The sequence below is a fragment of the Lithobates pipiens genome, unplaced genomic scaffold, assembly GCF_037356315.1.
Source record: "Lithobates pipiens isolate NorthernLeopardFrog02 unplaced genomic scaffold, aLitPip1_a1.2 Scaffold_8, whole genome shotgun sequence".
NCBI lineage: Eukaryota > Metazoa > Chordata > Amphibia > Anura > Ranidae > Lithobates > Lithobates pipiens.
In genome coordinates, this window is record NW_027507903.1 from 371964120 (window position 1) to 371978549 (window position 14430).

At 44.5% G+C, this 14430-nt stretch overlaps 1 protein-coding gene across 2 annotated transcripts in view; it reads right to left on the reverse strand.

Moving 5' to 3' along the window:
* Positions 1–14430, reverse strand: part of LCP2 (lymphocyte cytosolic protein 2) — a 398083-nt gene that overhangs the window by 55983 nt on the left and 327670 nt on the right. For both annotated transcript variants that reach the window (XM_077473572.1, XM_077473571.1), the window contains one exon: positions 14235–14343. In XM_077473572.1, coding sequence (XP_077329698.1) covers positions 14235–14343 — 109 coding nt within the window. The remainder of the gene's footprint in view (positions 1–14234; positions 14344–14430) is intronic.

Here is a 14430-nt window from a genome sequence, read left to right on the forward strand (position 1 = left end):
TGGGAAAGTGCGGTCTCCCATGGCAACCGGAGTGAAATTTATGCCTGAAAGGAGCTGCAGTAGAGGTTTGGTTCAGCGTCCCCACAAAGAGGCCTGTGCATTCCGGCCAGCTGGGAATCACCAGGAGAGAATCGCTTTGGGAAAAAGTCGTCCAGTAACATGCCTGGAATGTGGCCAGCTGGGGCATGGCATGTTTTCTTGCCCTAGGTTGTGGAATACGGCTGGAGATAATGTTGCTGAGAAAGTTTTGTCTGTAGGCCCAGATTCCGGTGAAAATATGTTTGCAGTCACCCCTAGCAACAAGAAGTTTCCTGTTGTGCCTGCAGGGGGTGCTAAACGGTGGGAGATGCCTGCTGTAGTTTCATCCCATGGCCCCCAGGAGGAGTTGGCCAGTAAAAGTGCAGCAGAGGACTGGTGCATAAGACGACGTACTCAAATGAAGATGGTGACCCCAACTACTGCGGTGGGTAAGACTGTCTTTAATGAAATGATGGCTGGAACTGCTGATTTCATGTATAAAAGGACTGGTTACGAGACTGTCCATGATGATGTGAGAGTGACCCCAGTTAGTGGGGCCACTGAATGTGCACTTGAGAATGACTTTTCCCTATATAGTGGGAATGCAAGGGTTAAAATCCACATAGAACCTGTGTTGATGTCTAAAAGGGTTGTGTCTAATGACTATCAGGCTCAAGTTGACCATGGGCTAGGACAGCCTACAAATGTGAAAAATGCTATAAGTGTTACTGTTAATGAAAAGTTTAATGCTGTTGGGAAAACTTTTGCTCTGAAAGAACCTGGGGTTATGAAAAATGGGCGGTTGCCTGTAGCAACTGGTGGTAAGACAGCACAGTTGTCCACAGGAATCTCCAGGGAACTTCATGTATTGGAGTCAGAGGTTGCCCTAGACAACTGCGATGTCACTCTGGTGGGACAGAATGGAACTGTAATGTGTAATGGTAATGTGTTAGTGCAAGCTGCTAGTACTAAAAATGTGCAGGTAAATGGTGGATTAACACAACCTGTGAAAAATGCAAAGGTGTGTGAGGCTTATGAAATGCAAGCTGAGCAAGGTGGTGAATATGGTGTATTGCAACCTGTGCTACCACAGTCTGACATGATTTACAATGACTGGTGTAATGAGTCTGCAACTAGGCCAGTCTGTTCTTATGTGTCTCCTTGGGCAGATGGATTGGTGCTGAGGAGTACCGATGAAGGGAGCGCACATACAACAGATTGGGATAGTTGGAGCAAAAATCTTATCTCCCTGATAGATGAGGCTTTTATGCACAAAGATAAGGTGGACACGGTTTCTGCTGGGCCAGCAGGAGGGGCTGCAGAACAGCTTGTACCTGAGGGCGCGGTGGCTGCTGCAGGGGTTAACCCTGGTGAGCAGGATGAACCAAATAAGGGCACAGCAGAGACATTGTCTGTGACCCACAAAACTGAGGTTGACATGGAGTGTCAACGTGACGTCACTGGTAATGTTCTGGAGCAGTTCACTGATGCTGAGCCTGAGAAGTTGGGTATGAGTCCAGCAATTGGCAGCGCTCTGGTGGAGCACCAGGCTGTGTTTACCTCCAGCCGGGAGGAGGTTCCGTTAACCGTCGCAACTTTTCAAGTCTCAGCAAGTGAGTCTCTCTGCATCCCCAGTGTCATGAAAATCCCCAGGAAGGACTTAGGTCTGGAGTCAAGGGCCTGGTTATTTACCAAAGCATTAAAAGAGATGCTTGAACTTTGGGATGTACAGCCAATCTATACTAGTGTGTCTCCTCCACAGTCTGATGGGCTGGTACTGCGCAGTACCACTAGGTGGAGCACTGTATGGCAGGCTGTACAGAGCAAAGTAAAACGGGACAGGAATGGTTTATTCCTAAATTTGCTAATTTTGTTAAAAGTTGCTGCTATGTATGCTGCTGGACTACGTGCAGAAGAAATATTTGAGACAGACTTTGGAGAAGTTGTAAATAAGCCTAAAATGTCTGTGGATTCACCTCCTAACAGCCAGATGGGAAGCATTTCTGCTGCTATGATTCAGGGTGGTGCTGGTCAGTTATCGATTAAGGGCGCGTTTACTGCACCGGTAGAAAAACCACATGAGATGGAAGGGCCAAGTGTGAACCTGAAAGCAGCAGAGATCCTGACCAGGGCTCAAACAAAGGTGGTTAAAGAGACTGGGGTCCCCAGTCCAGTGCTTGGTTTAGGTGACAAACCTAATAAGGTCCCCGGGACAGGGGAATGGACAAGGAGCGTGGATAAAAATACAGATGGCATCAGAACGGGTCAAGTGGTAGGACAGCTGCCTGCAGAGTGGGTGAACCCAGGGGAGGTGGCGTCCTGTGAGGTTCCTGTGGGTGATGGCGGCCCTCTGGTATGTGTGCCCTCTGCAGACTCTGTCCTAGCAAATTTTGAAAAAAAAGGCATTGGTGACATGTGCAACATTGAGAGGTCTAATATTGGTTTGAATATGTCTGTCAATGATGAACCAAATGTGTTAATGGTACATGATAATGTGGTGTCCAAAGGTACAGGTAAACCTGGTAATCAATTAGTGACTGCTGAGTCAGGTACCAGAAATAAGAGGTGGGTTTCCGTTCTAAACACTATAGAAATAGGCCCCCTACAGTCTCAGAACAGTACTGCTGAGAGAGTTTTGGGGAAACCTGGGAACCTGAAGCGTGGAGGCAGAAGGGTTGGTAGGAAGACCAACGGGAATCCATTAAGATTTCAGGAGAGGAAGTGCTTATGGAAATGCACTCGGAAGAAAAGTTGGGAAGGTCGCATCAAAGCTCATAGCAGAGTGACAGTAAGGCTTAGAGGCAGACTCCAAAGGAGGCATTGGGTGGAGTTCCCCGTTAGGAGAAGCGAGGTTGGACAGGAGGGTACTTCTGTAAATGGTATCTGGCACAGAGGTGCCAAAAGTAACTTGGGTGTTCCGCCCTCTGGGTCGAAACAAAGGGGGGGGGATATGTGGTAGTACGGAATCTCCAATCCTGGGACCGGGTTTTGGGAACAGCCAGCAGTCTGGCTGGATGATTGCACAGGTGGGTCTTGGGCTTAAAACAAAGCCAACACCATGGTTCTGGGCTCCACCCTCCCGAGGAGTCCAGGCGTGTAAGGGAGAAGAAGTGTGCATGTCTGCACAGGTCGGTCTGTCAGAGTAGACAGAGGGTCCAAGCTTGTGGGCTGAAAGAGAAGCTGTTAAAGAGTGCTGAGGTACTGGGTGTACGGGAACTCTGTTAAAGAGCCAAGAGGGCTGCAGCAGAAGTCTGAGCAGCAGTGCTGCTAAAGAGAGCCAGGTGGCTTGGTATTTTTGGTTCTACATACATTACTGCTGTGGAAAGCTGAAACCCCTGTGTGGGCAACTATTTTGTTATCTGACTTTTCTTTCTTTAATAAAAGTGGGCCTACGAGCCCTTAAACGACATCTGGTGTGGATCCAGCTCACTGGTAAGCTCTACCTTTAAGCTAAAATAACCCCCAAATATTACAATATATATATATATATATATAAACAAAATTACACACATACATGCACACACACACACACACACACACACACACACACATACAGCCTTTTAAAAATCGTCAGTCCTTTACCTTAGCGCTTTCTTCTGGGTACTGCATGTAGGGGGAGACAAAGAGCACAGCACACACTGCTTTCACTTTAAGTGTAATTAGTGTGACGAGCTCCAGGCAGTGCAGATTTACAGTTTGCCTGAAGATAGGGGAGCTCTGTCTCAGCCGCCCTTGCTGCTCCTCCTATCGAGGCGTGCAGGGGGCCCAGTCACCATGGAGACTTCTGCGACCCCTCTACATCCACCACTGCTTGGATAGAGTACTCTGTGGACAGCCAGCTTTTTTAGCAATGACCTTTTGTGACTTACTCTTCTTGTGGAGGGCTGTCAAGTCAGCAGTCTTTCCCATGGATGTGTAACCTACTGAACCAGACTGAGAGACCATTTAAAGGCTCAGGAAACATTTACAGGTGTTATGAGTTTTTTGGGGTTTTCACTAGCTGTAAGCCATAATCATCAAAATGAAAAGAAAGAAATGCTTGAAATCACTCTATGTGTAATAAATCTATATAATAAATGAGTTTTCCCTTTTTGAATTGAATTCCTGAAATAAAATACATTTTTGATGATATTCAACATTTTTTGAGATTCACCTATATTAACCTAGTTCTTTGTACATTCAATAGAATACTATTCTAATTTACTAAATAAACAAAAACACTTAAATAATTGGACACTCTGTACTCCTAAATATATCAATACAAATATACAAAGCTTTATTATAGAAAAACATACAAATACATTATAGATCATTACCATGACAGATCTGTCTCTAAAACAGAACACAAACAGGAATTCCACTCGCACATGCAGCAGCTCCTCCTAACCAGGACCGAATTAGCATAGGGGCTATTGGAGCAGCAACTCCAGGCCCAAAAAAATCATAAAAAAACAAACAGAAAAAAACTATTGACTTTGAGGATCATGGCTCAGCGACAAGGGGTCACATATAGCCCAGTGGGTAGGTAGCTGAAGGTCTACCCGCTACTGGTCAAAATGTGGGGCTCCTATCGCCTATAGTCCTGGAGATACAGGGCTCCTTGCCCAGCCTGTCAGAAGCTACATACAAAGCGGCCAGTTTAAATACAAGCTGGCACACTATGTTTGCAACAGACTAAGAGGATGAGCTCACAGTGCCTCTCCTCACTTCTTGTCAGAGGCTCTGAGCTCAATGGATAGCTTGGAGCCTGCAGAGTTTGACAGGCAGTACGACTTGTCAAACTCGCTTACAGTAGCAGCATAGTCCAGCAATGTAAAACTGCCATTCAACAATGTAAACAAAAAGGAGGCAGCAGTAGCACCTCATGAATGCCTGTCAGCTGCTGCTATACCACTCGTTGAAAAGCAATTAACCACAGATTGCTTTGCAGTAAGCATTACTGCAGATGTGAAAGAAACTTGAAACACATCATCCATTTCACACTCACCACCAACCAGGTCACTCCCCAGCCACTTTCCATGTTAACCACCTCCCTTCAACTTATATCACAGGTGACCATTTCCCAACCTGCAGATGACAGACCCTACTCCAAAAGATATCACTCCCAGTTACTTTCCCCGTCCACTGATTGATATCCCTCCATGACCACCTCACACCCCCCTGCTGACAGACCTCTCTCCCCAGCCTATCCCCACACACCCTTCCTCACTTGCTGATCTGTGGATGAAGGAATCACTCCCGCAGTGTTATTGTGTTCTGCCAGTGGTGAGCCTTCCCAACAAAAACAATACAATGATCAGTGTTGCTAACTATAGCTGGCAGCACTGATTGTTTTGGGAAAAACCTTCCCAGATTCCTTCATCCTCCTCACCTTTACATAATGCCCACTGTCATACCCTCCACACTTCTCTCTTTTTTTTTTTTTTTTTATTGTTTATTTATAAAGTTTTTTCCAAAAAAAGAAAAAGGTACAATACAGTATAAAGAAAAACATTTCAACTTTCGATAATACAAAGCCATGTGTATAGAAATGTACGAAATTGAGCGTACATACAGGTATGTTCATAAAGTAAGCATCTTCCAACCATGGATCATTCAAGTGCAATTAGCATACCATATCATGTGATAAATGAAAGCGGAAGAGGATATATAGTTACGTATAACAACAATACAGGAAAAAAAAAAAGAAAGAGAAAGATAGCAGGGTACAACTTAATCAGACATTGGCATCATGGGAATCAGGAGGTTTAAGGGTTAGCAGACTCAAGGGGGAACTCAGAGTCGTCCCATTTCTTCCATATTTTATAAAAAGAGGGTAGTGTATCTTCCGTTTTAGCAGTCAAGTGTTCCATCCTACGTATATCTGCCATTATGGAAAGAAAAAGATGGAATGTGGGGGGAGTGGTGGATAGCCATTGTCTAGGAATTGCTCTCTTAGCGGCCAGAAGGATATAGGACATCAGGTTGCGCGAGGGTTTAGACAGTCTCGGAAAAGGAAGGCCTAGAAGGAAGTGCATGGGATTCAGAGGGATAGGTGTCATTAGTACCTTTTGTAAAAGATCCTGAATTTTAGTCCAATAAGGGCTAATAAAGGGGCATTCCCAAAATATATGGAAATGAGAACCTACAGACTCGCCGCATCTCCAGCAAATATTGGAGATGGCTGGGTTGCGAGCATGCAGCAAGTCCGGGGTCCTATACCAAAACATCAAGATCTTAATAGCGGTTTCCCTCTGCACTACACAATGTGACGTTTTGGATGTAGATTCCCATATTTTACCCCAGTCTAATAAAGAGATTGGTCGTTGCAGTATGCGGGACCATTTTTTCATGTAATTATGAGTGAGTTCCGTTAGAGGTGGGGTTTCCTGTAGGATTTTGTATGTAGAGGAAATCTGTTTGGTTTCATAGGGGCCGTTGGCACACAGGGCCTCAAAATCAGTCGGTTTCTCCAAAGAAAGAGAGGGGGAGTTAGAGTGGAAGAAATGTTTAAACTGTAGGTATGAGTATAGAAGGGAGGTAGGCAGGTCATATTTTGTTTGCAGGTCTGAGAAAGGCATAAGTTTACGTGTAGCCGGATGTACGAGATGTCGCAACTAAAAGATTCCCGCCTGCGTCCAGGGAAGCATCCTTGTATAAGACAGACCATCGGGTATATCCGGGTTAAAGAGTACATTTAGAAATGGGGGACATTTAGAGGATAGGGAAAACTGTTCCGCACATCTCTTCCAAATGGAAAGGGTGAAAAGCATTGGTGCTAGGCATAAGGATCGCAATTGAGGCATAAATTTAGCAGAGGAAGGCCATAACAAATAGCACGGATGTACTGGAACAGTGACCCCCATCTCAATCTCAGCCCACCTGCTCGGAGCCTTTCACACACTTCTCTCTTATACGTAGTGCCCACTGTCTTACCCTCCACAGTCCTCTCCTGTACATACTGCTCACTGTCATACCCTCCACACTCCTCTCCTGTACATACTTGCCCACGGTCATACCCTCCATATTCCTCTCCTGTATTTACTGCTTACTGTCATACCTTCCACACTCCTCTCCTGTACATACTTGCCCACGGTCATACCCTCCACACTCCTCTCCTGTACATACTGTCTAGTGTCATACCCTCCACACTCCTCTCCTGTACATACTACCCACTGCGATACCCTCCACACTCCTCTCCTGTACATACTGCCAACTGTTATACCCTCCACACTCCTCTCCTGTGCATACTGCCATCTATCTTTTTTTCCACACTCCTCTCCTGTACATACTGCCCTCATAATACCTTCCAAACTCCTCTCCTGTACATACTGTCCCAATCATACCCTCCACACTCCTCTCATATACATACTGCCAACTGTCATACCCTCCACACTCCTCTCCTGTGCATACTGCCATCTATCTTTTTTCCACACTCCTCTCCTGTACATACCGCCCTCATAATACCTTCCACACTGTTCCCATGTACAGACTGCCCCATCATACCCTCCACACTCCTTTCCTGTACATACTGGCATACCCTCCACACTCCTCTCCACTGTTATACCCTCCACATTCCTCTCCCTCACCTGCACATACTTCCCACTTTTATACCATCCATACTCCTCCCCTATGCCTCTTGCACACAAAAAGAGTTCTTTAAAATTATATTGAATATCCTCAATATTACCAGCTCTAGAATGGGCATACTTTTCCATCTTCACCTTGTCTTCCTTCCAGGTTCTGCTTTGGTTGGGCTGTGTTGCTGTCACTTCCTCGCATACTCATTCACATCCTCACTCTCTCTCTCATCCCCCCTCTCTCTCTCTCATCTTCCCTCCCTTACCCCTCACCCCTCTTTCATCCCCTTTCTCTCTATCGCATCCTTCCTCTCTCTATTTGATTGAATTTGTTATAACAAAAAATTGTTTGCAATTTTTTTTTTTTTAAAGCCCCACCATAATCCTCAGCACCAGACCCATGATGTTCTTAATCCGGCCCTACTCCTAACTAGTGATGGGCAAATCTGCTTGGGTCTGATTCATGGGCACAGCAAGTGAAAATAAATCTGCAAATAGAAAACCTTAATGCAAGTTGAATTCAATGGGGGGTCATTTTTAAGTCTAATAGGCAGAGGATTGTCGTACAAATGGCACAGAAAGATGAGCACTGCTCTCTGTAACATGTATCAAAGCAAAAAAAAATGCTTGGGGGTGCCTTTAACCTGCCTGTGAAGTGTCGCATCTGTTGGAATACTAAAGCAAAAGTGAATTTTATAAAAAGAACAATACCATTCGCTGCTAAATTCAATTTTCTGGTCTGGTCTGCTTTTCATGGCTAAGCAAAATTAAGAAATACAATCTAAATTGCTTATAAATGACATATCCTGACCTCTTTGTTGTGTTTGTACACAAAGTGGCTGGGATTCCCCTCAATATCCATACCAGACCCTTGTCCTAAGCGAGGATCTGGTATGGATTTTAGAGCAAACCTCATGGAAAACCCTGACCTACCTGGCATACATACACTGGCCTACCTACCTGACACACACTGACCTACCTACCTGACATGCACTGACCTACCTGACATACATACACTAACCTACCTACCTGACATACACTGACCTACATACACTGAGCTACCTAGCTGACATGCACTGACTAACCTGACATACACACACTGACCTCCCTACCTGACATATATACACTGACCTACCCGACATACATACACTGACCTACCTGCCATACACTGACCTACCTACCTGACACACACTGACCTACCTGACATGCACTGACCTACACGCACTGAGCTACCTACCTGACACACACTGACCTACCTGACATACATACACTGACCTACCTACCATACATACACTGACCTGCCTACCCGACACGCACTTACCTACCTAACACGCACTGACTTACACACACTGAGCTACCTACCTGACACGCACTGACCTACCTGACATACATACACTGACCTACCTACCTGACATACACTGACCTACCTGACATGCACCGACCTACCCGACACACACTGACCTACACGTACTGAGCTACCTACCTGACATGCACTGACCTATCAGACATACGTAAACTGACCTACCTACCTACCTGACATACATACACTGACCTACCTGACATACATACACTTACCTACCTACCTTACATATACTGACCTACCTACGTAAGATCGGCCCCCGCTTGGCGGAGCTCAGGGCTATAAGTAAAACGGTGCCCACTCGAGATTCAGGGTTTTCGGGACCCACTCAGAGCTTCAGCCACGGTGAGCCTCCCCCCCCCCCCTGCTGATGCCACAGAAATAAGCCAAAGGTCATGGCAACTAGCAGACAAGGATAAACAGAGAAAATGCCAAAGGTCAGGGTAACAAGCAGGCAGGGATAGTCAAAGAACAAGCCAAGATCGGAAACAGAAATAGGGATGAGCCGAACACCCCCCTGTTCGGTTCACATCAGAACATGCGAACAGGCAATAAATTTGTTCAAACATCCGAACATCATTAAAGTCTATGGGACTCGAACATGAAAAATCTGTGCTAATTTTAAAGGCTTATATGCAAGTTATTGTCATAAAAATTCTTTGGGGACCTGGGTCCTGCCCCAGGGGACATGTAACAGTGCAAAAAAAGTTTTAAAAACTGAAGTTTTTTCGGGAGCAGTGATTTTAATAATGCTTAATAATAATGCTTAAAGTGAAACAATAATGTCCTACCTGGGGGTGCGTATAGTATGCCTGTAAAATAGCGCGTGTTTACCGTTTACCTTGTTGTCCCTGGACAAAGTGTAATTTCTGAAGGAAAAAAAGTCATTTAAAAGTACTCCGCCCCACCCCCCCTCTGATGTAATGCAGGTTTCCGTTACATCAGAGGGGGGCGGGGTCACCCACATGTCACTGGGGAAGCACGGGTTTCCCCTTTCCCCTTTCCCTACACACACACACACACGATATCTCACAAAAGTGGGTACACCCCTCAAATTTTTGTAAATATTTTCCATATCCCTACATTTCTTTAAAAAAAATATCCATATGTTTTTTTGGATTTGTCTACACTCCCTGCTGATACCACCAGCTGTGGAAGGGAATTCCACATCCTTTCTGCAATAACAGTAAGAATCCTTTATGCAGTTTAGGATTGAACCACTTGTCTAACATTGTGAGGCTGCATGTTTTCTTTTTAGAGACCTTAAAGCGGAGTTGAACCCTGAATGGGTGTATCTTTTTAAATGGAAAATAAAATAAATATATATATATATATATATATATATATATATATATATTTGCTACAATATAATGTAGTGAGTGTACAGCTTGTATAACAGTGTAAATTTGCTATCCCCTCAAAATAACTCAAAGCAGAGTTCCGCTTAAAAAAAAAAAAATTTAAAGTCAGCATCTACAAATACTGCAGCTGCTGACTTTTAATAATTAGACACTTACCTGTCCAATGTGGGGGAATGAAGCCCTACTCATCTCCCACTCTGCTCGGTGGAGCAAGTATTGTAACTGTGGGAGCCTGGCTGTGGCTTCACCGCTGGGCATCCCCTGCGCATGCGTGAGCCGCGCCGTGACTGGCCGCACAATCATCTAGGACCTCTTACTTGTCCCAGAAGATTGCCTAGAGCGAGGGGAAGAGTTGATCTTCCTTCCGGCGCCGAGGTAAGTGACGTAAGAAGCCGAGGTGAGTAAGGAGACAGATTATGAGGGACCCCCTAGCAACAGGCATTAAGAGGTGAGTAAAAAAAATATATTTTTCCAAAATTTTATTAATCCTTTTTAATGCAGCTGAAAAATTCTAAAATAATTTTAGGAGTGGAACCCCACTTCAGCACACATCCATTATTGTTTAAACCGCTGGCAACAAAAGCGAGTACACCTCTGATTGAAAATGTCCATATTGGGCCCAAAGTGCCAATATTTTGTGTGGCCACCATTATTTTCCAGCACTGCCTTAACCCTCTTGGGCATGGATTTCACCAGAGCGTCACAGGTTGCCACTGGAGTCCTCTTCCACTCCTTCATGAAGACATCACTGGGCTGGTGGAAGCTCCTCTACCTTTCATTTGAGGATGCCTCACAGATGCTCAATAGGTCTGGAGACGCGCTTGTCCAGTCCATCACCTTTACCCTCAGCTTCTTTAGCAAGGCAGTGGTCATCTTGGAGGTGTGTTTGGGCTCATTATCATGTTGGAACATTGCCCTGTGGCCCAGTCTCCAAAGAGAGGGGCTCATGCTCTGCTTCAGTATGTCACAGCATATGTTGGCATTCATGGTTAGCTCCAATGAACTGTAGCTCCCCAGTGCCGGTAGCACTCATGCAGCCCCAGACCATGACACTCCCACCACCATGCTTGACTGTAGGCAAGACACGCTTGTCTTTGTACTCCTCACCTGGTTTCCACCACACATGCTTCACACCATCTTAACCAAATAAGTTTATATTGGTCTCATCAGACCACAGGACGTGGTTCCAGTAATCCATGCACTAAATCTGCTTGTCTTCAGCAAACTGTTTGTGGGCTTTCTTGTGCATCATCTTTAGAAAAGGCTTCCTTCTGGGACGACAGCCATGCAGACCAATTTAATGCAATGTGCAGCGTATGGTCTGATCATTGACAGGCTGATCCCTCCCACCCCTTCAATCTCTCCAGTAATGCTAGCAGCACTCATACGTCTATTTCCCAAAGACACCCTCTGGATATGATGCTGAGCATGTGCACTCAACTTCTTTGGTCAACCATGGCAAGGCCTGTTCTGAGTGGAACCTGTCCTGTTAAACCGCTGTATTGTCTTGGCCACCATGCTGCAGCTCAGTTTCAGGGTCTTGGGAAACTTCTTATAGCCTAGGCCATCTTTATGTAGAGCAATAATTAATTATTTTTTTCAGATCCTCGCCATGAGGTGCCATGTTGAACTTCCATTGACCAGTATGAGAGAGTGAGAGTGATAACACCACATTTAACACACCTGCTCCCCATTCACACCTGAGACCTTGTAACACTAACGTGTCACATGACACCAGGAAGGGAAAATGGCTAATTGGGCCCAATGTGGACATTTTCACTTAGGGGTCTACTCACTTTTGTTGCCAGCGGTTTAGACAATAATGGCTGTGTGTTGATTTATTTTGAGGGGACAGCAAATTTACACTGTTATACAAGCTGTACACTCACTACATTACAATGTAGCAAAATGTAATTTCTTTAGTGTTGTCACATGAAAATAAAATATTTACAAAAATGTGAGGGGTGTACTTACTTTTTTGAGATACTATACATCTGGCATCATCAGTACAGTACTGATTGTGTCTCAGCAAAAAAGTTTCTGCTTGTGTCAGTTCTGTACTGATTCTGTCTTTGAGGGTAAAGTCCTGATTTATCACTATAGTACTGATTATGTCTTTGCAAACATGTTTTTGCTCACGTCAGTATAGTACTGATTTTGTCTCTGTGTATATGTTTCTCGTTATGAATGACACCCAATGCACATCCCAAACTGTGTACAACAGAACTGCATTTTATTGCACCCCAATACACAGATTTAAACCACATGTGCGGTGGAGAGCTGTAAAAAAAAATTGCAGGTGTGAATTTAGGTCTGTTATGATTTCTTGGCAACCCATTAAAAAGGAATGGGCTGACATACAGTAATAAACGTTAAAGCATAACATGCGTTAATGAGCATGCAGTAATACACTGCAGATACAGTATATACTGTACACCCAACTTACAGCCCAACACATACACAGTTCATAGACAATGTTCATTTTTAAATAAACACATTATTTTTTACTCCAGTCTCTATTTTTACTTTTTTGAAGTGTAGTTTTGTGAGAAAAAAAAGGAAAATTTGTGAATCTCTGACCATACATATAAAGCTTGCTTTAGAAAATGGATCTATTTTGCTATGCTTTAAAGGCCAGGATAACTTTTTTCTAATTCTATCAACTGCTAACAACTCCTGCATATGGTGATGTTTCCTCTAGCATACTGATGCCCCGTACACGCGATCGAATTGTCCGGCAGACTTAGTCCGGCAAACAATCCGCCGGACTTTCTAACGAACAGACTTGGCCACACACGGACACTCCGAAAGTCCGGCGATTTCTAACGCGATGACGTACAGCACGTACGATGGGACTAGAAAAAGGAAGTTCAATAGCCAGTAGCCAATAGCTTCCTTCTCGTACTTTTTTCTGAGCATGCGTCATTCTTAGTCCGCCGGACTAGCACACTGACAAACTGTTTTTTTATTAAATAACTAACTACATCCCAGTATCACTCTGTTACTGACAAAACGTGTGCACAACTGACAACAGCCATCACAAGCACATCTGCAGTGCTGGGCCAGCCAACCCCTGAATCATAAAACTACACCACTGAGGGAGCTGAGCAGCAGACTTCAGTGAGTATATCTTTCTTCACAATGTAAGGAAGAAAAAGAATGACTGGGGGGTTGGGTTAATATTTGCTGGGCAGGATTGAGGGGAGGGGTTAATATTTGCATGGGTTTAGACCTTAAAGTGGTTGTAAAGGTAAAGAAATATTACCAGATCTTCTATGGCCTTTCATGTGAACTCTGGCTGCTCTCTTCCCCTGATCTAAGGGCTACAGTGGGTGGGGCCGAGATCCCCCTCTGACATCAGGCGAGAGGTCACGTGAACGCTGTGCTGGCCACTCAGCCCCTCTCGCTCTAGCCCTTAGTTAGGGGAGGAGAGCAGCTGGCGGTCACATGACCGGCCGTAAACGACCTGAGAAAAGGTATTTACAGGCATCGCTTTATACAAACATGTACGTGGTGTAGTATGGATTGATAGAACAGAGAGGATAGCAGTTATATTTCTTTACCAGCTACTAATAGCGGCAGAAGGAGGGGAGGAAGGGATATCTCAGACACACGGGAGCTGACAGGCGGGGGGTGGGGGAGAGAGGAGAGCAGTGGGATGATGAAGGCACGTAACCTGACCACAGTAATCATGGATCAGCAGCCATGATTACCGTGGTCAGCACACTTAGGGGGACACAGGAACAGGCATAATGATTCAGGTATTTTACAGCTTGGAGAGGGACAGATTAGACAGCACAAGCACTGTGCTGTTTAATCTGCTAGGGAACAGGATCTCTCTTTTTTATTTCTTTTTTTTTTAGGGTTACAAGCTCTTTATTGTTTTGCTTAAAAAGCACAATAATATTAAAAAGTACATGGAATATTAATACATACCTATCTGTACCAGGCAAAGTATTGGATCCTGAATGAATGTTCCTCATTGAAGGTTTTGGTGATGTAGAAGGGAAGGTGTTTGAAGAATGTGGATATGGTTTTTGGAGACCTACAATGCATTAAACAGTATTAAATAAGAAACTTATATGCTCAGGTGCAAATTTTATACATTTTATATTTATATGCCAATTCGTAA